Source organism: Balearica regulorum, chromosome 14, assembly GCF_011004875.1.
Source record: "Balearica regulorum gibbericeps isolate bBalReg1 chromosome 14, bBalReg1.pri, whole genome shotgun sequence".
Classification (NCBI taxonomy): domain Eukaryota; kingdom Metazoa; phylum Chordata; class Aves; order Gruiformes; family Gruidae; genus Balearica; species Balearica regulorum.
The window spans coordinates 15,704,776-15,727,978 of NC_046197.1; the positions used below are offsets into that span (position 1 = coordinate 15,704,776).

A 23,203-nucleotide genomic window follows, 5' to 3' on the forward strand; every position below is an offset into this window, starting at 1 on the left:
AAGGGGGTAGGAAATGTCGGTCTCCAGACTTCCATTACTCTGACTTTGTACTGTCTTGGTGTGGAATCTGGAGACCACCCTGGTTTAAGTACATGAGTACAAATGTGGGAAGGTGTGTGGGAGGCTGGGTGCTCTCTGCTTCCATGGAACCGCGAGAGAAAGCACTGAATTCAAAAGGAGGGCGAGACAGCGCTGGCTCTTTCTTTTAACAACCAATAAACTTGATTCTGGGTCTGGAGCTGTAAACTGACACTTTGCAGTATTGGGCACAGTGGATGGTGTTTACGAGGTGGCCCAGCACGGACAGGCGTTGGGGGAATGATGCTTCGAATCGGCCTGAACCAGCTGTGAACCTGCTGTCGGTTTTCCCCCTCAGACCCCGGGAGCCAGGGCGCCATGAACAGCAGTTACTACAGCAGCGGGAACCGCGCGTCCATGGGAGTGAACGGCATGGGCGGCATGTCGAACATGTCCAACATGAGTGGTGGCTGGGGAATGTAACCAATTGCTGACTTTTGGTCACATCTTTTTTAAAAAACAAAAAAACAAAAAACTAAGTTTAACAGTTTTGCAATACAAGCTTGTGATTTATGCTTTACTGTAAGTGAATTCAGGATTGTTATTTTAAAACCTTTCAGGTTCAGTATTTTTGAACATACCGAAATGAACATTCATCTAGGATGTAATAACCAAGTTGAGTAAAGACTATAACTGTTAAACAATTTTGAGCGTTTCTCAAGTTAGTTTTGTTGTAGGAGTGTATTTAAGCAGTAAGCGTATTTAGGTTAAAGCTGTTTGAATTATGTTAAATGTTGCTCTTATACCATATTACATCTGACACTGTTTTGAATACATGTTGAAAGAGACATGCTTTTTTGTAAAGAAACAATATAGGAGCTGTGTCTGAAATTCAAAGTGAACATTTGGCATGTTAGTTCTAGTTTATTTCTTTTAATATCCTGTAAGGCACGTTAAAGCTTTTTTTTTAAGTTAATGGGGGAAACATGTTGAGACGCAATACGGCTACTTTAGGATTTTGGTCTTGGTGTTCGTATAAAATTCTGAGGCCTTGATTTAATCTTTCATTGTATTGTGATTTCCTTTTTAGGTGTATTGCGCTAAGTGAAACTTGTTAAATAAATCTTCCTTTTAAAAACTGGAACTTACTCCTTCTTGACCTCTGGCTTCTGTGGTGTAGCTACACCTGCAGAAGCATTGTTGTGTCCTGGGTGACTGTAGTACTGGAATATGTGTCTCCTGTGAGCACTGTGTCTATTCCTGATGTGCTGGGGGGGGTGTGTGTGTGTGTGCTCAGGTGACAAGGGGAGCGTTGGTTCAAGTGTCACAGAATGTGCAGTGACCACAGCTGCAAAGCTGCCACCAGTGGCCAAGGGGCAGTTCTATACTTGGGGGCATCTCTGTGGAGCTGCAATGGCCTTTGCAGCTCAGTGCAACCATGTTTCAATAAATGCAGCTTGTCACATGCTGTGGTTCAAGGTGGTTTAACAGCTTTTGAGCACTGGAACTTCCCTCTGAAGTAATATGGAATCTGCTTCTTATGCGTTTGCTGTAGGAAGTTTGAAAATGTATTAGTTGCCCTTTCTAATTACCCCTTCTTCCCCCAGGGGTTAGAAATCTGGGATCCCTTTTTCCAGTGAAGAAACCCTGTCACCTTCTGCTACAGTGGAGCTAGGAAGGCTCAAACTCCTGACATTTGATAAAACAAGTCGTTGTCCTTGCAGTGTTCAAAACCTGGCAGCTGATGGCAGCCATAGATTATGCTGTAGCAGGGTAGGTGCTACAGCCCAGCTCAATGCACTTGTGTCCTGCTGAGCTTCAGCAGAGCTTGGGGGGGAACTGAAGGGCCAAAACAGCCTGGGGCAGAGTTCGGCTGTGGTTTGTGCTGGTGTTGGTGAAGCCTCAGAAAGAAAGAGCCTGTATGCAAGGGTGTGCTTGCTTCAGCCGGGGCTGTGTGGCATTGTGTGACACTGGCTGAGCAGTGTGGGTGCTGTTGGGGACGTGGCTGCCTTCACCTGGGCTTCTCCAGTGTTGTTACAGGTGTGACTTTTAAGCTCACTTTCCCTGATGCACAGCAGAGCTGGGCATCCATGAAAAAACTCCTGCATTGGCCTAGGGCAGCCTTGCTCAGGCTTGAGAAAAATGCCATCATTAGCAAGAGCCAAGCAGCAATTGGTAACTTCTGCTGGAGGCAGCAGCTACTGGAGCTGCTGTCACAGCAAGCTGGAGGCACTGCCCACGGTTCCCTGGGGAAGGCTGGGCACAGTCACCCCTGCAGGGCACTGCCTCTACCTGGCACCTTCTAGAGAGCACCATGAGCGTGCGTGTGTCAGCCACACCAGATGCACCTTTGAAGCTCTACCTTCAGCCTTCAACATGCACAGCTGCACAGGAACATCCTCTTCTGGGATCCATAACTGACAGCTGTTAAAAGTCAGAACTTCACTCTGGCTTTTAGTTTTTGCAAAAGGGTTTATTGCGTAACTGCTGTGGTTACAACAACTTTCAGAACAAATACAAGGTGTAGTTTTTGACTCTGCAGTGAACTGAAGGCACATTCATTGACACTCATCATAAAGCTCTTCCTATAGACAATTCATAACTGACTTTTCTTAGAGCAAATACAAAACTGTACACAAGCCAGTGAAATGCACAGGAGCACCTACCATGAAGATACAGAGGAAGTGAAGTTAATGTGCAGGAAGACAGTGATGTCCAGAGGGATTAAATAAATGCAGAAATGCCATATACAAATTTTAATACAAATATCTATAAAAAAATCAGAAAAGTGAATTTGCATTTTAATTTCAAATAGAACTTTAAGGGAAATTACAGTTTATGTAATTTTCTTAATTATTCCAGTTGGAGAAATATTAGGTTGCATAATAATCCCTACAAATTATTTTACACTGTTCTGCCTTACAGTGGAAAATATTAGAGACCAGACAGTCTGCCACACAGAGGATGCCTGGAATTCAGAATTAAAAAAATAATGGCTACTCTTCCAATATTATAATGGTCCTGTTGAGGTCACAAAAGCTTTAGGAGGAATTAGACGAACACCGCTGAAGGAGTAACGTGTGACAAGTATCACAAACACGGACAGGTTTAGGATACGATGGCAGTGCAAGTTCATTACTGGAACAAGTGTTGCAGAAGATGTCCCCACAGTTTCTGCAGTGATGCTACAGACAGAGAGTTAGAATAAGCACAGCTGCCAAAAAACTGAGGATCATGAGAAGATAATTCAGACCTTGTAAAAGCTTTGGGAGTCTACTGCTGTCACCCTCCACTTCCCAACAGGCCCAGCCCCCCCAGCAGCCCTTGCCCCTAGGCAGAGACCAAAGGCGAAGCGGTGGGCTTCCTGCCAGCCCAGCTTCCCCTCAGGCCCAGGAGCCGCTTGCTCACCCCCAGCTCACAGGCACAGCAGGCCTGGCCAGGGCTGGAGGAGCCACCCTGCTGCCATGTCGCAGCTGCCCGGCAGAGCCCATGCAGGTCACCATGCGGCCAGGCCCAGGCTTTCGGGAAAGCACGCACAGGCCCAGTTCTAGGCAGAGGAAACCTGGTGCCTGGGCTGCCAGGCACCCATGCAGGCACAAAGAGCTGCCCCAAAGCACAGACGGGACCCCAGCAGCAGTCCCCCTGCCACTGCGTGCCACCGAGGAGGGCCTGTCAGCATCCAGTCCTTGTTAGGCAGTGCAACAGGGACGGGAGATGAACTGCATCGCAAGAGAGCTGAGCCTGTAACAGCTCCCTACCCAGGACAGGGCCCAAGCAGAACAACATTGGTTTTAGGATGGGAAATACCAAATTACTTTTCTATGTAGTTATCTTGCCAACAAGATCGGGAACTGAAGCAGTGTCAGTCTTCCCTTGCAAACTAGGAAACAGCACTATTTTTCTTTTCTATGATAAAAGGAAAAAAAAATAATCCACTGAACACCACTACCTTTCTTCTTGAGATAGAGAATTCCTTTTCACATTGCTTGCAGTGTGTTGCTTCATCATCCTTCAGCCAGGTATGACCCTGGAAAATTGGAATGAAAACCTTACTGTAGATAAATTTATAAAATAAGATTCAAAAGGCAGTTCACCAACATTGTTGGTATTTTTCAAAAGCTGTCTTCTAAAGTTGGATAACTGTGGTGAAATTTGAAGGTATGGAATGAAATGCATATGTTTAGTCAAAACATCCATGAGATGTAGATTACCTTTAGTGCTTTATTTACTTCTTTAATATCTTCCATCTTCAACTTTGATCTGGAAAAAAAAATATATTCTTTCTGCATGACTTTACATTCACTTGTGTTCAATTTGCCACTCCACTGTCTAGCCCCTCAATCTAATTCTTCAGTCAGCTCCTTGTTAAAACTCCAAACCCCTCACCATCACCAGGAAACTTTGTCACCTTGGGGTTGGCCCCCTTTTCAGTATATTCAGAAGGTGGGAAAAGCAGAGTTCCACTGTAAGAATGAAGCATTTACTGTATTGTTTTCCATCTCAGCCATCTTACTCGTGCAAGGATCTTCCCTCACTTTTATTTTATGGCTGTTTAGTTTCCCATGCCTCCTAAAATTCTTGCAATTACTGATTTTTATAATTGGATGGGTTTTAAAATTATTTGTATTAGTTTGATACTCCATCCTCCAGGTTACATCCCTTAGAGGAGCTGTGCTGGGTTGGGCTGAGATAGTTTTCTAATTTCTAGAACTTACTGGCTGAGATGAAGTCCCATTTCTTGAAGAGCTTGCTCCTGCTCCTCACAGACTTTCTCTAACTGCTGCTTCTCATCTTGCAGTTTTCTCAGTTCCTACCAAATCAAGCACAAAATCAAGTTCTTTGTGTGCTAAGTTTGACCTATAACCTAGATCAGTCTACCAAACTACCCAAGCAGTTCACAAGAATAAGCTCCTTTACAAAGCTACCTGTTTCCAAGGCTTGATTTTTAGGATTACATGGGTGAACTACCCATGGGTTCTGCACAAATGCGATCATTTAACTGTATTTACCAGAAAAAGGAAGATTTTTCAGGCTTTAAACATCCTTAAGCATAGGTAGAATGGAGCCATCCTATGCCCACACACTCGTGTGTGGGCAGATACTGGTGTACAATTGTGTCTTCAAAATCTAAACTGCTAGACACACAGGATCAAATTCTCTTCAGGTTAACTAGAATGTTCACACTTAAAAAAAAATAAATTGCATTCCATGGTTTCAAATGCTAGAAAATGTGTTCTCATTTTATTACATAGAGTTGGAAGACCCCAGAGTGTCACTGGAAACAGTGAACTTGTCCTTTCCTACCTGGGCAGGGGTATGTATCTCATCACAGGACAGCTGATGAGCTTTTTGTCCCCAGCTATCCCACCTCAGCTGCTGGCTGACGAGTGACTCAGACACTTGTGCAGCTGAGGCAGGGCAGAGAAAGCCTCCTCAGGCACCTCTAGCCAAGCTGCTTTCCTTGCCCGAGCCCTGTATTGCTCCTAGTTCCTTTTCTCTTGGCATTTCACGTGCAGACTTACATTATGTCAGCCAAGCTTTTGAAACCCCTCAGAGGAGAGTGATATAGAAGAAATTCCTCTATTACAGATGCAAACATTGCACTGATTCTAAGTCAGCTTTAATCCTGAACGCTGGGCACATTTGCACAGTGTGTACCTTTTTCAGTCCTTCCATTTGTTGCAATTCTGTTTTAAGCAGAGCAGTGGCATCCTTCTCTTGGTGTAGTTCTCTTTGCAAAGTTTGTCTCTGTTCCTTTTCAGATTTTAACTCCTTTTCCAGAGTTGAGCTATTTAAAAATAATTCATTCTAAGAAACCCTAATAGCAGAAAAATATCCTATAGTGCTTAAGGATAGCAACAGTATGAGAAGAAGAAACCTTGTCCAAAAGAGGGCAAAAACTAGAGTGGTGTTCTGGGAAAGGAAAGAACAGGGATGTTATGGTAGCAGACATCAAAAACTGTATTAGCAGCATTTTCAGGTCACAGAAAACAAGCAGCAATGAACAGCTAGAAGAAAAAAAGAAAAACAAGAAAAAAACCCAATCCCCACAAGTACATATTTGACTACCTGTGTTTAAACAGCCGTGTTTGAAAATGACACTCTACCCTGAAGTCTTAACTGTCAAAGAAGCATTTTCTATAGATGCTAGAAATCTTTAGAGGATTAACATTCTCTAAGAACACCAGGATGCTCCCAGCTCCCAAAACCCCCAGTCCTTTTGGATGACAGTCACTTACACGCTCAGCATACAAGCATGACTGTCTCTATCTCCTGAGTTAGTTAAAAAACCACCGAAAGCTCCATTGCTTGTCACAATGACCAGATTTCTACCGGCACTGTGCCCTAAATTGGATTTTCTGGAAAAAGCATTTCAAAATCCTCATGCTAACTGTTCACTATACAGAGGTGCTGTGCTTTCCTATATCTTGCGTACTTCTGTCAATACTCGCTGAACCCAATGTGATTCAAACCCACCCCTCTTTAGGCCTTAGCACAGAAATAGTAGAAAGCACTTAAAGAAATGGCAGAAGGGAAGGAAAAAAGTCTGATCAGTTTAAATACCATTTGCTATCCAGCTGGGATATCTGTTGCCGACAAGTGTCAAGCCTGCCAGCAAGCTCTTGCTTCATCTTGTTGCACCTCTCTTCTGCAGCCTGCCTTGCCTTTTCCGCATGCTGTAATCTACAAAGTAAGGAACACATACATTTGTTGTAAATTCACACACTCCTTACCTACACCCTCTCATTTTGGTCTTTTAGATTGACTATACAGATCTTTATAGAAATCTTGAACTGAAAATGCTAGCAGAGAAAAAAAAATTACTTTTGAAAGCAATTGTTTCTGCAAAAACCCCAAAGCGAGTCATACCTGTTCATAAACTAAAGTCAGCATGTTTTTAAACAGCCTGCTATGGAAAGAGCTAGGGTTTTCAAATGAGTTAATTATGGGCATGTTGGCCTGGGAAAAGAGAACAGGCAAGCACAGAGGGTGATAAGGAGGAGAAAGAGAAAGAAGAATATCATGCTTGCATGTATGCCCAAGTGCCTATAGGAGGTGTATGACAGGTATTCCTATAAAGGTTTCGGTTGGAAACGTCCTACTGACTTCAGTGGTCACTTTCTGAGCTTGTAATTATTACCTCTCTTCCATTTGTTTCATAGAGGACATCATCTCATTTGTTTTTCCTTCGAAAGAGGATATTACTTCTGTTTTCTGCTGTAACGAACACTCTGCATTCTGTAGGAATAAGGGAAAAGATATTCCAGGTAATACATTTTAGTTTTCTAAAGCATGAAATGTTAGTACTTAATGGAATTCTGCCACTAGATAAAGAATGTTTAGCTTGTTACAGGCTGTGCCTGGGTCTAACTGGAACGTACAAACAAAATGCTGATAATGCCAGAGCAGACACTGCTCAACCTCTTAACTGTACTACATTTTGACCTGCGAGATCAGCTACAAGCCAAAAACCTTCTCTTCAGAAACAAGCTTGAAGAAAGAAATTATCAGATTAAACTGACAGGATAAGAAGATCAATTATGTTACTATTATGATTTGAATGTAACAACTGCTCCCAGTGAGCAGGGAACCAGGAAGCCAAAAAAAGCCCCCAAACAAATACTGCTTTTGAAAGCAAAGGCATGTCTCAACACGGGGGTTTCACTGGCCATTGCCTTGCAAGTTTCTGTGCATCTGAGATGGAGGCAAAGTCCTGGGTAAAGCCTGAACAGGCATCAGGGAAGAATCCATAAAAATTGAGAGAAATCCCCTCTGGATCTGGGATACGGGAGGGGCAGTCTAGTTAAAGTCCTATGTCATTAATGGCAACAAGCTCTGTGCATTTTGTGTGAACACTACTACCCCATCATTTCCTTGCAGAAATGCCTCTCAGTATATTTTTTTTGTCCAACTGAAAAAACTCAAAACCCAAACAAGACAGAACACCACAACCTACTCAAACAACAAAATCAACCACAAAAACATCCCCAAACCCCTGCAATATATATGACACAAAAGATGGGGGAAGTAAACTCTGAAAACTGTCAGGCTAAGGAAGAGACTGAGAAAGGGAGACACGCCCAGAAAGCAAAATGGTTTTCATTTTACTTCTTTAACCATCTTTCTTCTGGAGAGCCAGGTCTTATGCTAAAGAGGGTATAACAAAATACCTAAAACTATCCAAGAGATTTTTGGTTGCTCCAAGGGTCAGCCTGACCGCAGAGCTCCCCCCTCCCCAAATCCAGTGTTGCCTTTCCACTGGCTACTGCACTCAGCTGACCATTTGGGTACAGTCTGCAGAAAATAGACAAAAATAAATGATAGTTTTCTATTGGTTTGGAGAGGCTTATTGTTGGTTTCTATGGTAAACAGCGTTAAATGTGGGGTAAAAGAGGCAGGACAACACAGATGGGAATGAGAAGACAGTTCTTGGCTGCAGTAAGTAATTTTTTAAAGACTAACCACTCAGTGGTTAGAATAAAGGACCCTTGCAACCACCTTCTCCCCTGTGAGAGGTCTCCATTTGGCTCAGCACTTGCTGGATGATCCTCTGGCACACTATGCAGCCTACTCAAAGAAACCCCCATTCTTTCCAAACTTATCCAATCTGTCATCAATAATGAAGCATGATAAAAAAAAAAAACAATTCCTTCTACACTCTAAAAATATTCTTCAGAAAATTGTTGCATCTAAGTATTACTTCAGATGTATATAAGGGCACATGCATCCCCAGAGCATGATTAACGTGTCACGATCACCACCACAGCTGCTCTTTCTATTCACCCCTAGGTACATACCTGAGATTTGTGAAACATCTGCAAGTTAATGGCCTTCACTTCTTCTAACTGTTGGCGAAGTGCAACCAAAGTGTCCTGTTTTTCATGAGTATCTTTTTCCAGAAGTTTCATGGCAATTTCCATTTCTGTTTTCATTCCAATCTGTAGCTCCAACTCTTTCTCTAGTTCCTTACAAAGGGATTTCCTAGTTACTGCTATGTAGTCATAAATCAAGGATAAGTATTTCCGAAATCCATATAACCACACCCCCCAAAACTATGTATTACTCCAACATAGTACTGAGCTATGATTTTACAACAGAGCTAAGTCTCAAATAATACTGTAAGTTAGCAAGACCAAAATACTATTTCAGCTCTCCAGATCACGCCAGAAGATCTGCGCCCTTGCCCTGAAGTGCAGAGCTCAGGGCATAACTTAGCAGCCTGTCAAATTAACTATTCCTCTTGACAGCTGGAGTTCAGTTGACTTAAGAGCCATAGGCTTCAGCAAGCCCGGGCAGCCTCTTCACTAGTCACTAACTAGCAGTTCATTGAGGAAGTGACTGTTGTGCATATACCATATTTGCCTCCTTTCTTTGTGTTTTTATCTTAGTCTCTGCTATAATCTTGGTAGTTTCTTAAACAGGGAAAGACTTTCTATTGTCAGCATTCCAAAAGCCCCAATTTCCAGTTCTTTACAGACACTATAAATAACAAATGTCCAGCATCTTGCTTGCAAATCCATTATGAAGTTGCAAAAAATGCACAGCATATATCTTATACTTGTAATGCTACCTTAAAGTAGGCAGAATTCTGTATCTTTCATTTCACTTTTTACAGTTAATTTCCTTACCAGCCTAATTTTTTTTTCTTCTTTCAACTGCTTCCAAACATCACTGTACATTTCATCAAGACCCTGGCGTGATTGCTTGTAAGTATCCAATTCTACTTTTGTATCCTCTTTTGTTACCTGTAAGAAAGATTAGCCAAAAAAGCCACATAATACCACAAAGTTAAGTATTGAAAGTAAGCACTTGAGGATTTGAGGGAATTTCAAGCAAAACCCCACTATTTTACAAATAAGCTGGTAAACATAAGCTGAAATGTCAAAGAACAGACTAAAAAGAAACCACTCTAACACTTTTAATGCTCCCTCCCTTCTGCAAGTACATCTTTAAGCGTGTAGTAGAGAACAACAAAACTTAATGCCTGTGCATACTATACACAAAACCAGCAATCTACATAATACCACACTAAACTGTGCTTAGCATCCCAGTTCAAAGTGCTTTTGAGAGCACTAACTACAGCTGACCAAAAGAGATCACTAATTTTAAGGATCGTCATCAAATAGGCATCCCACCTCTACACTTTTTTCACTCCGTTCACGAATTAATTCATTTTGTTGTTTTAGCTGCTGCTGCTCTTCCTGAAGTGATCCAATTCGGTCAGTTGCTGCTGCAAGCTGTTTACAAAGAGAACATATCTATATTTAATCACTGTACAGGCATGCAACATCTGGAGGAATTCTAAAGTTAGTAGCTCAGCCTTTGTAGCAGGTGCGCTGCTCGCTTCCCCTTTTGGCCCTTTCATTCTCCCCAGAAGCTGCCTGACCCTTTTGCAGCCATACACACTGTACAGCCTAAATTAATAAGCCCACCAGCACTTGTTTGCTTGACTTCTGCTTCACACCGTCAATTATTTTTAAGTATTAACTGTGCAAAGAAATGCATCCTAGTGTAAAAGGCTAAAATCCAGCACAGATCTGTGATCTGTGGTATTGATTCTGGTATGAACTAGAAGTCATATAGCAAGTCAGGGCTGACATTCACTGGTGGAACCTTATGGCATTTTTAAGTGGAGATACCCCAAAAAGTATTGGAAATTGGACTATACAGACACACTCGGAACTCATATATATAATAATATATATAAACAGTAAAACACCACCACAAAAAAACAACCATTACCATGAATGCTGCTGGATTCTATTTCAGTTTCCAGCTAGGAAAGATTGCCTAATTGAAGGGTGATTCTTTTCCTTCTGAGTTCTGTTTAACTCACATGACAACATACACAGGTGTATGTGCAGAAGGAAGAGAGACAAATCACGTTCCTTATAGTGGTATGATTACCTTTGGGTGGAGACACCATTGCAAGATAAAAAACTTGATTAAGGAAACCCCTGTAACATAGGTGCCCAAAAGCATTTTAACAACTAACATAACGTAGACGCTTTCCACAGAGCTTTCCCCATGTGCCAACTCATGCCAGTCCTACCAATCCCCCATACTTCATTAGTATTGACTCAAATATTAGGTCTAAGGTATATTCTTACGGAGTTTTGCCTCTGATGGAAAACAGCTATGAGAAATACTTAACAGACCAGACACAAACCTCTTCCTGGAGTTTTGAATTGGTCTTTTCTAAACAGTCTATTTTGTTCTGAAGATCTGCAACCGTGCAACTGCAGCAAGGAAAAAAAGATGTATAAAAACAATAAAAGAAGTGCCAGTGTTCAAAATTTATTCCTATCCTCAATCATACTTTGACCATCATGCATTTGTTAACAATGAAATACTGTTATGAGCTTCAAAAAAGCCAGAGAAAGGACAATTGTCCCTCTCAAGCTCTGAGAGGACCATACATTTCCCTACAGTTGGCAGGGCTGTTTGGGCTTAGCTTTTACAGTCTTAACACCTCTTGATGTTCAAGAGAGTAAAGTGAGGCCTGTTCCTCCTGCTGAGCAACCTATGGGGGAAGAATAGAGACTCTTCCTCTAAAGAATGAATTTCCAGATGCACTGTAAGAGTTTTATCTTGAAAACGTAGCTCCAAAATCTTCTGTTAATCACCAATAAGTCTCAATAAAGTCAACTATTATTACACAGACTTGTTTTCTACATTACATATGCCATCAGAAGATTACAAAATGAAACTAAGATTTTGGGAACCAATCAGAAAAGGCATTTCAATATCAGACAAATTCTACAAGATGGACAGCAGAGACATTCAAAGTCATACTGGAAAAGCTAAAGAGGCCAAGTGTTATACATTAGAATAGATGAAAATCCCACCTTAGATGTCGGTTAAGTTCTTCCACATAATGCTTCTGGTCAAGGACAGCTGTAATCCCTCCATCTCTAGTTGTAAAAGTGAGAATTTATTGATTGAGAAGAAACTCCTTCATTCTAAAGTGTTAGTTTGTATTAGAGTTTTCAGCATAGACTTGCAAACTGAGTTGAAACCTTTTCTCCTTTTCTTATAAAAATACTTGTGCCTGAGCTAGACCAGAAGCACTAGGGAGATGAAGCAGCTGTTTAGCTGCTTCTCCTCAGTAGCTAAACAGTAAAGTGCTCTGAAGCGCAGGAAGCACACAAAGTCCCCTCCATTCACTACAGGTCTTCTAGGTACAGTGCTGCTAACAGTTGTAGTCTTGAATTCACCTAACATTTCACCTAAAAGTACTTTTTTTCCTTCATAACTGATCTGTCCCGCAAAGACAGCTACTTAATTGAGAGTGTTTCTGAAACGGTGCTTAAAAACAAAGCAGTGATTTAGTAGTGGGTGACCTGGTAGATCATATCTCCTAAAACCCGTTAAAACACAACCTAAAATTTTGGGTGCTTTTAATTTGGTCCCAGCTCAAGACACAAACTCTCCACACTGTATTGTTGTTAAAACCATGAGCTCAGCCTTTGAAAGTTAGTACTTTTGTTTAGCTAACAAAATCTATTTTGGATTCATTTTTTCAGATGATTAAAAGAGTTTAAGATCTCTAGCACTCATGTGCTCCCACAGACTGTTTGACAGGTTTGTTCTACAAAAAACAACAATTTAGAATCACTAATTCACCATACGTACTGCTTGCCATCACTGTCCTGGGTTTCCTTAAGGTACAAGGAAAAATCAATCACTCCAACCTGAAAAAATATATTTAAGACATAAACACACCTTCACAGTGCAATTCTGCATAGCGGCAGGCATTACTTTATATTTAGCAAAAGGTAAACATCTGAAGTTTAAGTTTAGAAAGACAGATAATACCTATATTCTTCCCAGCTGAAGCAAACGTAGAAGCTAGTGTTTGTCATAAAAGCATCAAAATAATATAGTCAGTGTGCCCAGTTTCTAGCAGTTATTAGTTTTGACAGCAGTTCCATAAACTGCTACTTAAAGAGATGGATAATTATGTATTTTTTTTGGATTCAACATGGGAAACATGACAAGCTTCCACATATGACATTCCTGCCCCCCTCAAAAAAAACCCCAAACAAACCCCACCAAAAAAAAACCCCCAAACTTAAATCGTGCTTTCTAAAAACAAACACAGTATCTTATGGAGATATGACATTTAAGCAATTCTTTGAGTTCTTATAAAGACATTAATAGTTAGCCATTTTCACAATTTTACAACAGGCAGGAAGATTTCAACATTATTTTCTGCAACAGTATCTTTTAAAGAATAAAAAGGTTAATAAGAATAAAATTATGGTAACATATATTTTTAATTTACAGCTTAGAGAATTAGACTTCTGCAATGCTATTGACCCATTTTGTCTAAGTTTATCTAATTCAAAAAGCAAAACAGATTGGCCGAAAGAGGATATGGTTTCAAATTACAAGATACTCACAGTAAGTTAAGCACAGATTCATGCAAAGCATTTGTTTAGACCACAAATATCTCAAAACATTCCTTACACTCCCGGGCTGTTTCATTAAAACAGCAGAGGTATGTGACATCACTGCCCCCCCCCCCCCCCCCCCCGCCAAAGCCAAAAGGAAACTGCCATTCCCCCTCAAATCAAGAGCTCCCATAAGTCCCTAGCAGATTGATCTCGACAACATCTCTTGTAATTAGCTCAGTCCACCCAATTTTTGATTTATCATAAGATATTCAGATGCCTGCTTATGAAAACAATGGCAAACCCTGGCTGAATACCACATTTAATAATTCTGGACCCAATAAAGTATTTATGGATGTGCTTAATTCTACTGGAATCTTATACAGACTGATCTTATTTAAGCTTTAAGCTTCACCTGGGAGTCCAGGTCTTCTCCTTTCAAGCAAAGGTTTGCATCAATAACATTCAGTCCAACTAGCAGACCCACAATGACTGCTCCTTCCTCCTCCATCATCACTGCATCAGGTTCATAAAATTCACTAGAAGAAATAATATAAGGCATCACTGCACATTGTAACAATTACAGTGGTGCTTCTGTCACTGAAATAATATAAATAATATAAATAAGGACTATATTACTACAGTAATGTAGTCCTTATCAAGCTCCCTCTTTGCTAATTCATTGCAAAGGTCGAAGATGCAGAACTCTCACAGAAAATACTCTACTGTTCCTCTGCAAAAAACAATGAATGACTTGCTCCTCAGCAAGTTGCAAGAAAACTTAAAACTGGCCAATTAATGAATTTTTACTGCAGCAATGCAAGGTTTTGGTGGTTCAATGAATACAATCTACATTTATCTGTATATCTGTTACCTTAATAGATGCTTATGGTCCAAGAGTACTTTGAGATAATCTGCCAGTTTCTTTTGCATGAGTGCTAGATAAAGCCAAGCCCTTCCTCGTCCTACAGCAGTCCTAAAATAAAAAGTTGCATGTTTTGGTAAAACTAAAATGGTTTATTAACTAGTTTATACAGTTCACAGTTCTCCCTTTACAAAATGTTCTCTCCAGAACACAGAAGCATTTGAGTAAATCCCATTGCTTCAGTGAACAGAAAGTATATTGTAAAATCTTTCTAACTTGGAAAGACATACATATTTTCAACTACCACCATAACCCAACTATTGATGCATCCTAGCATTAAAACTAGTCTCTTTTCATCATCCGGAATTACCCAAATGAAATACTACTAGCACATGCACAAAATTAGACAAAACTATAAAAGTGAGGGAAAGAAAATATTGGGGAAGACTCTACAGTTATTTTTAGCAAGCTTACAGAAATTTCCAAATGCTGTTTTTTAACGTGACAGCATTGTTTGAATCAGAAACACAGAGTATTTTGAGACGTCCTCCTTATCTCTTGCCTCCTACGTTCCCTATTTTTCTCTTTGGGAACAAGATCTCATTAAGGAAGGCGAGAGTCTACTCGAAGGATTGTTTTTCCCAGCAGTAAAAATGAAATGCATCGTCCCCAACAACCAACTTACTTCAACTCTGGCAGATTTTTAACACTAGTTGCTATATCTGATGCTTCAGGACAAAGTTTTTCCACTAGCTCCAAAGGACCAAAAAACGATTTGTTCTGTCCAATAAAAGTCTTCTTCACTAAAGGGAATATACAGAGAAGTTTGTGCGGAAAACTGACATGCTTCCAACTCCAGAATCACAAATTTTAGTCTACATTTTACTTTGTCTTACCAGCTCCTAATATGTCATCAAAAAGGGGGCATTAAAAATACCTTGACAGTTTAGAAGGCACAAAATACAGGGTGTATCAGAAGATAACTGCATAGTTTATAGAATGGTTTGGGTTGAAAGAGACCTAAAAGATCTAGTTCCAATCCCTCACCATGGGCAGGGACACCCTCCACTAGCCCAGGTTGCCCAAAGCCCCATCCAACCTGGCCTTGAACACTGCCAGGGATCCAGGGGCATCCACAACCTCTCTGGGTAACCGACTTATACCTGTAATACCTGTTAACATCACGCAGTGTACACGATTAATATTAATGTCATACAGAAGTCAAACTGGTGACAGAGTGGACACGACACGTTCTCATTTATCTGCCTCTCCTCAGCATGGCAGCTGGACCAGCCGCGGGGAGCGGGTGCCCACCTTTCAGTCCGTGCTTCAGGCAGTGCTCCAGCACCACGAAGAATTGCTGCAAGGGAGGGAAGTCGGAGTCCAGGGTCCGGCCTAGGCTCAGGGCTGACTGGATCAGGATTTTGATACTGAGCTTCATCATGTTCATGAGGTTGGCACGCTCCTCCATGGCGTGGTATCGCGCACCTGGGTTGGGAGAGGTGGGCAGAGAAAGAAAAGCTGCTTTTAGAAATGCACTCCTGACCCTTCACAGCGCTGACATGAGCGGTGCCTGCCCGCCTCGGTCTCCATCTTGCCGAGGTGAACGGCTTGAGAAGAGCTGGGTATAAACCACGGGTGAATCCCCCCACCTCCAACACGCTGTACGCGCGGATCGAGAACTGACACCGCGGGGAGCGGGGCCGTTGCCCCGGCCTTGCCGCTCCCAGCACCCACGGCCCCCCCGGGGGGGGAACGACACGGCACCTTCGCTCCCCCCCGCCCCGGGCCGAGCACCGCCTCAGTGGCCGGGGGGGGGCCCCTACCTCGGCGCGGCACCGGAGGGCAGCCCCCCACCGCGGGCTGAGGCGACCCCTCCCCGCCCGCGTTACCACGGCAACAGCACACGCACCACCCCCGGCAACTCTCGCGACACCGAGCGTGGCGAGGGCGGGCGGTGCGTCGCGCCAGGCGCCATTTTAGAAAGAGTGTCTGCTGCGTGGCGCTGCTGGGGAGCCGAGCGCCTCTCGTCAGCGCCTCCCCGCCAGGCAGGTATTGCTGCTCCTCCCCGAAACCTGAGGAAAAGCGAGACAAAACCAGGCTGCCAGCTACCGCTTTTTCTCCAGTCAACAACAGGTTCTGACAGAGGCTGCCAACCGCAGACCAATGGTCATCTAAATCATCTGAGCCAACGCAGTTGCGTTAGGAGAATCCTGCTGTCACCTGTGGATCAAACACGGTCATACTTTCTTGCAGAAATAGTTGCAGAAGACCGAGTCTAACAGGTAGAGCCCGTGTCAGTCACATGCAAGATTGTTAACACTATTCCTAACACCATGCAAAAGTCTCTTCGGGTACTAATTTTCATTATTACCTTCCTTTTTGTGCACATAATGTTGTTTTAGGATTAAAAACAAGCAAAACTTCCCATATCAGAAGAGTGAAAACAGGGAGTCGTTCTAATCAAATTGATCTTAATAATCACAAAGCACACAAAGTCCTGTCTGCTCAGTAGCCTACTGTACCAATTACTATAGTCAATGTACTAATGTAGCCTCAAAATTGCATATAATGTCAAGATGAGACTGAGGATTAAAAGCTGTAATATTTTGAATTTTGATTTCAATATTGTCAGGTTACAGATCAGAAGCAGGAAAAAAGTCAACTGCAGAAACAGAAAATCAGTGATTTCATGTATTGGGCTGTTTCAGTAGGAACTCACGAACTTAGTTTGATGGTTTTCTGAATTTGAGTTTTTACTTTATCAGGAATATTTTGCTTGTAAGCTTTGCTCAAGATACATGTAAATACTGTGAATGAAGTGTTCTTTGTGAACACAGATTTAAATTAAATGGTGTCTTAATAAGGGTTTGTATTAAGCTAAATAATTTAACAATATTTTTTAGACTTGCAAATTTACACAGTCAAGTACATCTTTTGCAAAACTGTGTACAAGTTGGTACATGCAAAACAGATAGGTATTAGACACATTACAAAAGCCAGGCCTCAAAGATTAGGAATCAGGTTACCTAAGTGCAAAAGATCACAGGCATTATGCCGCAATCTTTAAGAATGTGGTCACACAGTCTTGTATCTCATTCAACAGATGCGTTTTAACATCTTTTTGAAGCCCTATGCCTTGTTTACTGTAATTATTCAGCACACTTTGAAGTCAGAGAACATGGAAGCGTGAAGAAAAGCTCACAGTTCTCCATCTTTAAAACTAAGTCTTTAAGACTGCAAGTCTGTCTTGATTTGTATTCTTCAGATTTGTAGTTCCTGTCCTTCTCTGCCAGGCAGGGTATAGTTTCTTCAATGGTAGACACTGGTTTTATGATGTGCTTTTCTCTTTCTATGTGTCCAGCTAACTGCATAGTGTGCAGCACAGTTTACATGTGATCAACAGATCTGAAATAGCAGGTGGAGGTTTTAAGATCTCTGGAAAAAAATGGCAGCAGGGAACAAGTTGCTAGTTTTCCACAAGAGGTCTTGAAGGCCTCAGGTTATTTCTTAAAAATACCTGCTTTCAATTTAATTTATAGTGCTTGGGCAAAGGTAGTAACGAATGGGTTGTGAATAGGCAGAATAGGTGATTTAGTGCCCGTTCACATTTCGTATCTAAGTTATGAACAGATTTTTCTTACGGAATTTTCCGTAAAACTCATCAACATATTACCCGAATACTTAGAACAATTTGGGGAAGTAGCGTTGTATTCCCTTACTTTACAGATAAGAAGCTGAAAGATTATGGTAAAAGTTCCATCAAGTGTATGAGCTCCATTTCAGGCAAGAGAACATTTTATTCCCCATCCCTTGCCAAATGCTGTGTAATGTTTTGAATTACATCTATTTACAGTATTGTTCCAAATGTAACTGAAGAAAATAGGATATTCTGCCCTTTGTCAGGTTAGATCCCAGGTGCTCAAGATGAGCATTCAGAAAACAAATCTGTGAGAATTTTGGTGTGAGACTTAAAGTGCTGGGAAAGACAAGAATCTAGTTTTTTCAGGACAGAAATAATCTTTAAGTATGGAACACTGAGGAATTGTCACAAAAAAAATTAAAGAGTCCAGCAGCAGTAACTTATTTCACCATGCAATCACAATTCGTCCCCACAGAACTCCAGCTTGAATACTTAATATCACTAAAACACAAAAGGTCAGCACCAGTTAGCAGAACTGAGCTCCATTGCTCCAAAACCATTAAGTACCAGGCTCCAGGCCCAATTACTGCTACATTTGAATCGTGGTGTTTCCATGTTACGAATATTGCTGAGATTTAATTTCCATATGAATTCAATTAAAGCCCTTTTAATTCATTTCTAAGAGACCTGTTCTATAAGTCTGTATGATTGCTATATCCATGAATACAGATATCTAATAAAGCAAGCTGTGGTTAAATAGAAGGCATTTTTAGCATAGTTAAAAAGTAATTTATAACAAATCTGTATCTTAGTTCACTTGTCCACTTTCTGACATGAAAGCTATACAGAAGTATAGTTCCTTCTCTGAACCAGCATACCAAGGAAGGATAACAAATTGACAAACTGGATCAGTTATGAGTGCAGACAGGCTGCTGAGGTGAACTTTAAGGGAGAGGGAGAAAAGGAATCAAATAAAAGCTTACTGCATAAAACTAAAGTCCATTTTCCCAAATTCATTAAGAGTTTAGGATTCTTCCGATTACAATACATTTTGTTAAGTTCTACATCTGTGGTGTTAGTATAATTTTGTTTAAATAAAAAACCTGCAGCGTTAGATTTTTAAAAATAAATGCAAAGCAATAATCATGCATCACTGACACTTATCAACAGCACTTACGGGAGCAAACTTATTTGCGCACCATAAAAGCAAGTTTACTAAATAAACATAGCCATACTTGTTTTTGCTGTGCTGTCATTGCTGACTGGTTTGGATATGAGTCCTACCAAAGATGCAGACTTCAGAGTGTTGCCATAGCTCAGCGCTAAGTTTTCCGAGGCTTTCTTGGCCAGCGACAAGATAGGAGCAGACCACCTCGCTTCTTCCGTTTTCTCTTTTTCCTCGTTTTTCAACTCAGTCATATTAGGAATCTGTTTTTTGTCAATAATCTCAAAGTCTTCTTTTATTTCCGCGACAGACGCGGTGTAACTCTCCCCTTCAGCCATCTTTAACGTGTCATATGACACTAGTCATGAGCAATCGAGCCGGCGGCCCCAGGCCCGGCCTGCCGCCCGCCTGCCGGTTGGAAGGCAGGTACCGGAGAGCCGGCTGCGCGGTTTTAAAGCGGCTGCACGCACCAACAGGACTATAAGACAAGTCTGTGCAGAACTGAGCAGTTTGCTTGATGTTTTCAGTTAAAGACTCGGAAGGGGGGGTGGGGGAAGAGTGACGTGGAAGGCAAAGAGTTTACTTTTAAACAAGTTATGAAAGTAACAAAAATACGCTTTACAGGGTTTTATTGCTGTATCTGTTCCCAAACATCATTTTCAATTAGAAAATTTATAGTATCTTTTGACATCCCAGATTTATGCAGTTGTGACAACTTAAAGAGATCTTTATTACACTGCCTATAATTCAAGTCACAGAATCACAGAACGGTGGGGGTTGGAAGGGACCTCTGGAGATGGTCTAGTCTAACCCCCCTGCTAAAGCAGGATCACTTAGAGCAGGTTGTACAGGATCGTGTTCGGGCACGTTTTGAACCTGCTGTTATATGTTAGTCAAGTCATTGTAACTTGATTAAAATGGTGAATTGGTATGACAGTTTCAGTGTTACGAAAAGTGCTTTTCAGTAGTCTTGCAGCAAAATAAATCTTCAGGTCTGTATCTTATTTGTTCTCCTATTATAAGCTACTGATTGATTCTATCCTCTTGTCTTCTCAGACACTGAAAATTTAACAACTTTTGTTCCACAAAGCACAGGGAAGCTCTTACATATTTGTTGAGAATTCAGAAATCAGCAGCCTCTTACTCACCCATGATTCATATGAGTTTAGTATAGGCTTTAAGCTACATTTGCTAAAAGGTTATAGAGGTAAATGTTACTCCATCTTGTGGAATCCAGCAGTATTTGGCTGTGTTTATAAGGAAGTAGTATCTAGTAGCTTTGTAGGCTGCTATCTTGCGGTCGACTATACCTCTGTTTGCCTTGAGTAAGACTTGACATTGATTTTCTGCCTTTTACTATCCACCCAATATTAGAGTCAGGACAATATTTGGCTAGAGAAGCAAAGCAGAATTCTAAGCATTGAAATAACTTTTCTTTTTCAATACATCTGAAAAATAGGGCATGAAAGTTTTGTGACTGTGAAAATAAGAGCAAAACAAGACTCTATTTATCTCTCAGTATGTTGCTCCTGTCAGGTAACAAAGCATCAGACTCCTCTGTACAGCCTTACACTTAGCTACTTTGTAAAAATATTAAGTGAAACTACCACATAGTCTGTGATAATCTTTCCTTATGTTGCTATGAAAGAAACATTTGATCATTTTATTTCAGGTGTTGGCTGAGATCAAATAGGAAACTTTATACTGTGCATAAGAGATTTGCTAAAATTTTTTTGCTACACAGCCATCTGATTTAATCAGTCTTTGCTTATTACTATTTGGTCAAAATTACTTAAATGTTATGAAGTCAGTTGCTGAATGTATTAAATGCCTCTTAGCTGCTGAATGTGTTAAATGCCCTCTTTCCTCACATTTATTTATATTTTAAAGCAAGCAAGAGGTTCTGTAACATTGTAAGTGAGCCCTAAGTTAAAGAGGTTTGTTTTGTTTGCAAAGTACAATTTCCTCAGGAGTCATTTGGGGCAGCCAAGGAGGATGTAGTTTATACAAGACACAGCTTTAAGCACATATTAAAAAAAAAAAAAGAAAAGAAAAAAAAAGAAAGAAAGTCATATTACGTTGGTTTTGATTCACAGATTTATCAAGGAGGGGCACTATGCATGAATAACACTATTCATTTTTAGCTCAGAGTGGGCTCATTTTTATGTCTGTCTTCTGCAGGTGATATTTTACCACTGTAGTCTCTTTACAGACCACTAGTCTGTAATAGCTTTTGCTATTCATGTGAAGATGAGCTGTGTTTTCTTTTGAAAGCCCATTACGTGGCTTGCTTAGGTCTGCCAGAGTACATAAATGTCAGTTCTGTGTAATCACAAAAGCAGAATTTTTGAGACTTAAAAATGTTAAGGATCACTGAAAAGTTAGTCAGGAAACTAAATGACCCGCTTACTATTTTTTTTACTTTCCCTAACCATAGAAATCAACAAGATGCTTCTAAAGAAAAAGTATCATTATGAAGCTGAGCTAAGTGAAATTCAGTTCCTTTTTCATGCAGATCTTGCACCTTGCATGGCCTTGTTTGATTTTACCATCTTCCCCCCTTCCCCCCATCTTCTTAAGAGAGGGGGGAAAAAAAAATCACATTTGAAATATTTAAATAATGATGAATTCAAAGTAGAGAAATAGATTATTCCTGGAGATTTCCTGGTTAATTCAGGAAACTGTACATTTAAGACAAAAGTCTGGCTAGCCAAAACGGCAGATAATTTCTTTTAGATTAGGAAAAGCTATATTGTTTGCATTCAGTGATATTGAAAGGAATATTAATTTTCATACAATGATACTTAGCAAGACAGTTTATTTGGTTACTTCCTCTTTATCTCAGATTTATTGGGGTTTTGGGGTAATGTTTTAAGAAACATTTTTGCCATTTAACGTTTTAAGTAAATCACATATTTAAAATCAGCAAAAATGCCACTGTATGCTAAAGGGTGAACTTTTATGATTAGCTGTCAGTTATACCTTGTATTCCTGTAAATTCTTCTATCAGTAAAACATAGGTTACCTTACAAATGAGCTAGTCAAGTTTTTGACCTTTAAAAGGCTATAGTAATAGATACCAAATGTAGCTGTAGTTGGAATAACATAAAAACACCACCCTAGTGTGTTGTGTGTTTAACAGCATGTTATAGAAATTGCACAGAGCAAAAGAAGTCGCAGTATTTAGCAAGAAAAATTCAGTGATTGCTGAGTAGAGCTGGATCCACCAAGTTCTGACCAACTGCTTTTTGCTGGCATGATGGTGATAAGCTTATACACATATGTAGTACAGCTATCAAAAGTCATCTTCCAGTGATTACAGTGGCATCAAATACCAACAAAATGTTCCCTGCTTGCATTGTACTATTCCCTGCCTCCTCATTCCTCAAACCACTAAATCATTCTTCCCTATGTGCACTGGGGTAAGTGAATGCTAGTTGAGGAAAAACAGTATTAGGAAATGATAACATGTTTCCTTTAGGAAGTAATAAAAAACCCCACCCTAAACCAAAACCAACCCCTCAAAAAATTCCATAGCAGTGAATGAATTGGCCCATTATAACAGTGATTAAGTTGTTAGAAACAAGTTTTAGCTGTTGTTCTACCTCTAGTGCAGCTAATTGGCTAACATCTTTTCCAATCGCTTCTAATCAAAGAGTGGTTTTTAAAAAACAAGATTATTTCCAGTTGTGTCATCACACCTGTATTGAGTCAAAGCAATCAATACTTTTTTTTTTTTTTTTTTTTTTTTTTAAACCCACAACTCTATGCTCCCTGATCCTAATGTACCAGCTAATGCCATCCTTGGAAAAAAATGCTCATTACTACTGAAAGAATCAGCTGTTTGAAACTCATTTCAAAGATCATTAGAATCCCTGAGAGGAAATGGAAATAGTATTAGGTGGAAATGTGTGTCATTGTAGTAAATAAAGGAAAAGATAGAGTAGAATGTTGAAGAGAAACTTGCATTAAGATATTGGTGTGGAATCAAAAAAACAGCAACAGAACTCAGTGTATATTTAAATCAGCCAGTTAAGACCAAACAATCACCATATTTATATTAAACAACAGTCTGAGGAAAAGTGTAATGTATGTATTGTTTTACTCTGAACTAT

At 40.5% G+C, this 23,203-nt stretch overlaps 3 protein-coding genes across 55 annotated transcripts in view; 2 read left to right on the forward strand and 1 right to left on the reverse strand.

The window, feature by feature from the left end:
* The window catches only part of HNRNPH1 (heterogeneous nuclear ribonucleoprotein H1), a 301,642-nt gene that overhangs the window by 16,433 nt on the left and 262,006 nt on the right, over positions 1–23,203 (forward strand). For 23 of the 49 annotated variants that reach the window (XM_075766956.1, XM_075766960.1, XM_075766968.1 and 20 more), the window contains one exon: positions 377–1,162. The exons of 1 other annotated variant lie outside the window; for it this stretch is intronic. In XM_075766956.1, the coding sequence (XP_075623071.1) occupies positions 377–501 (125 nt within the window). In that variant the 3' untranslated portion in view covers positions 502–1,162. Of the gene's footprint in view, positions 1–73; positions 1,163–23,203 lie in introns of those variants that run through there. 25 more of the 49 variants (XM_075766971.1, XM_075766998.1, XM_075766986.1 and 22 more) reach the window with 7 other exon arrangements.
* Positions 2,471–19,461, reverse strand: RUFY1 (RUN and FYVE domain containing 1). 3 transcript variants are annotated; one of them, XM_075766941.1, is made up of 18 exons: positions 19,159–19,461; positions 15,595–15,768; positions 14,966–15,083; positions 14,290–14,391; positions 13,831–13,954; positions 12,655–12,713; positions 11,868–11,933; positions 11,189–11,258; positions 10,155–10,256; positions 9,648–9,764; positions 8,817–8,984; positions 7,160–7,257; positions 6,583–6,702; positions 5,677–5,806; positions 4,734–4,828; positions 4,230–4,278; positions 3,968–4,045; positions 2,471–3,203 (listed from the first exon to the last, which is right to left on the reverse strand). In XM_075766941.1, exons 1-18 carry the CDS (start codon positions 19,424–19,426, stop codon positions 3,060–3,062), a joined length of 2,082 nt encoding a protein of 693 aa, XP_075623056.1. In that variant the 5' UTR covers positions 19,427–19,461; the 3' UTR covers positions 2,471–3,059. The 3 variants fall into 3 exon arrangements, with proteins under 3 accessions (XP_075623056.1, XP_075623057.1, XP_075623058.1); XM_075766942.1 differs by having other exon boundaries at positions 19,208–19,450; XM_075766943.1 differs by lacking the exon at positions 19,159–19,461 and adding an exon at positions 16,107–16,174.
* ADAMTS2 (ADAM metallopeptidase with thrombospondin type 1 motif 2) overlaps positions 16,270–23,203 on the forward strand; it is a 264,477-nt gene continuing 257,543 nt past the window's right edge. For 2 of the 3 annotated variants that reach the window (XM_075766937.1, XM_075766936.1), the window contains exon 1: positions 16,270–16,565. The gene's annotated coding sequence lies outside the window, so the exon portion shown is untranslated. The remainder of the gene's footprint in view (positions 16,566–23,203) is intronic. The other variant, XM_075766938.1, reaches the window with a different exon arrangement.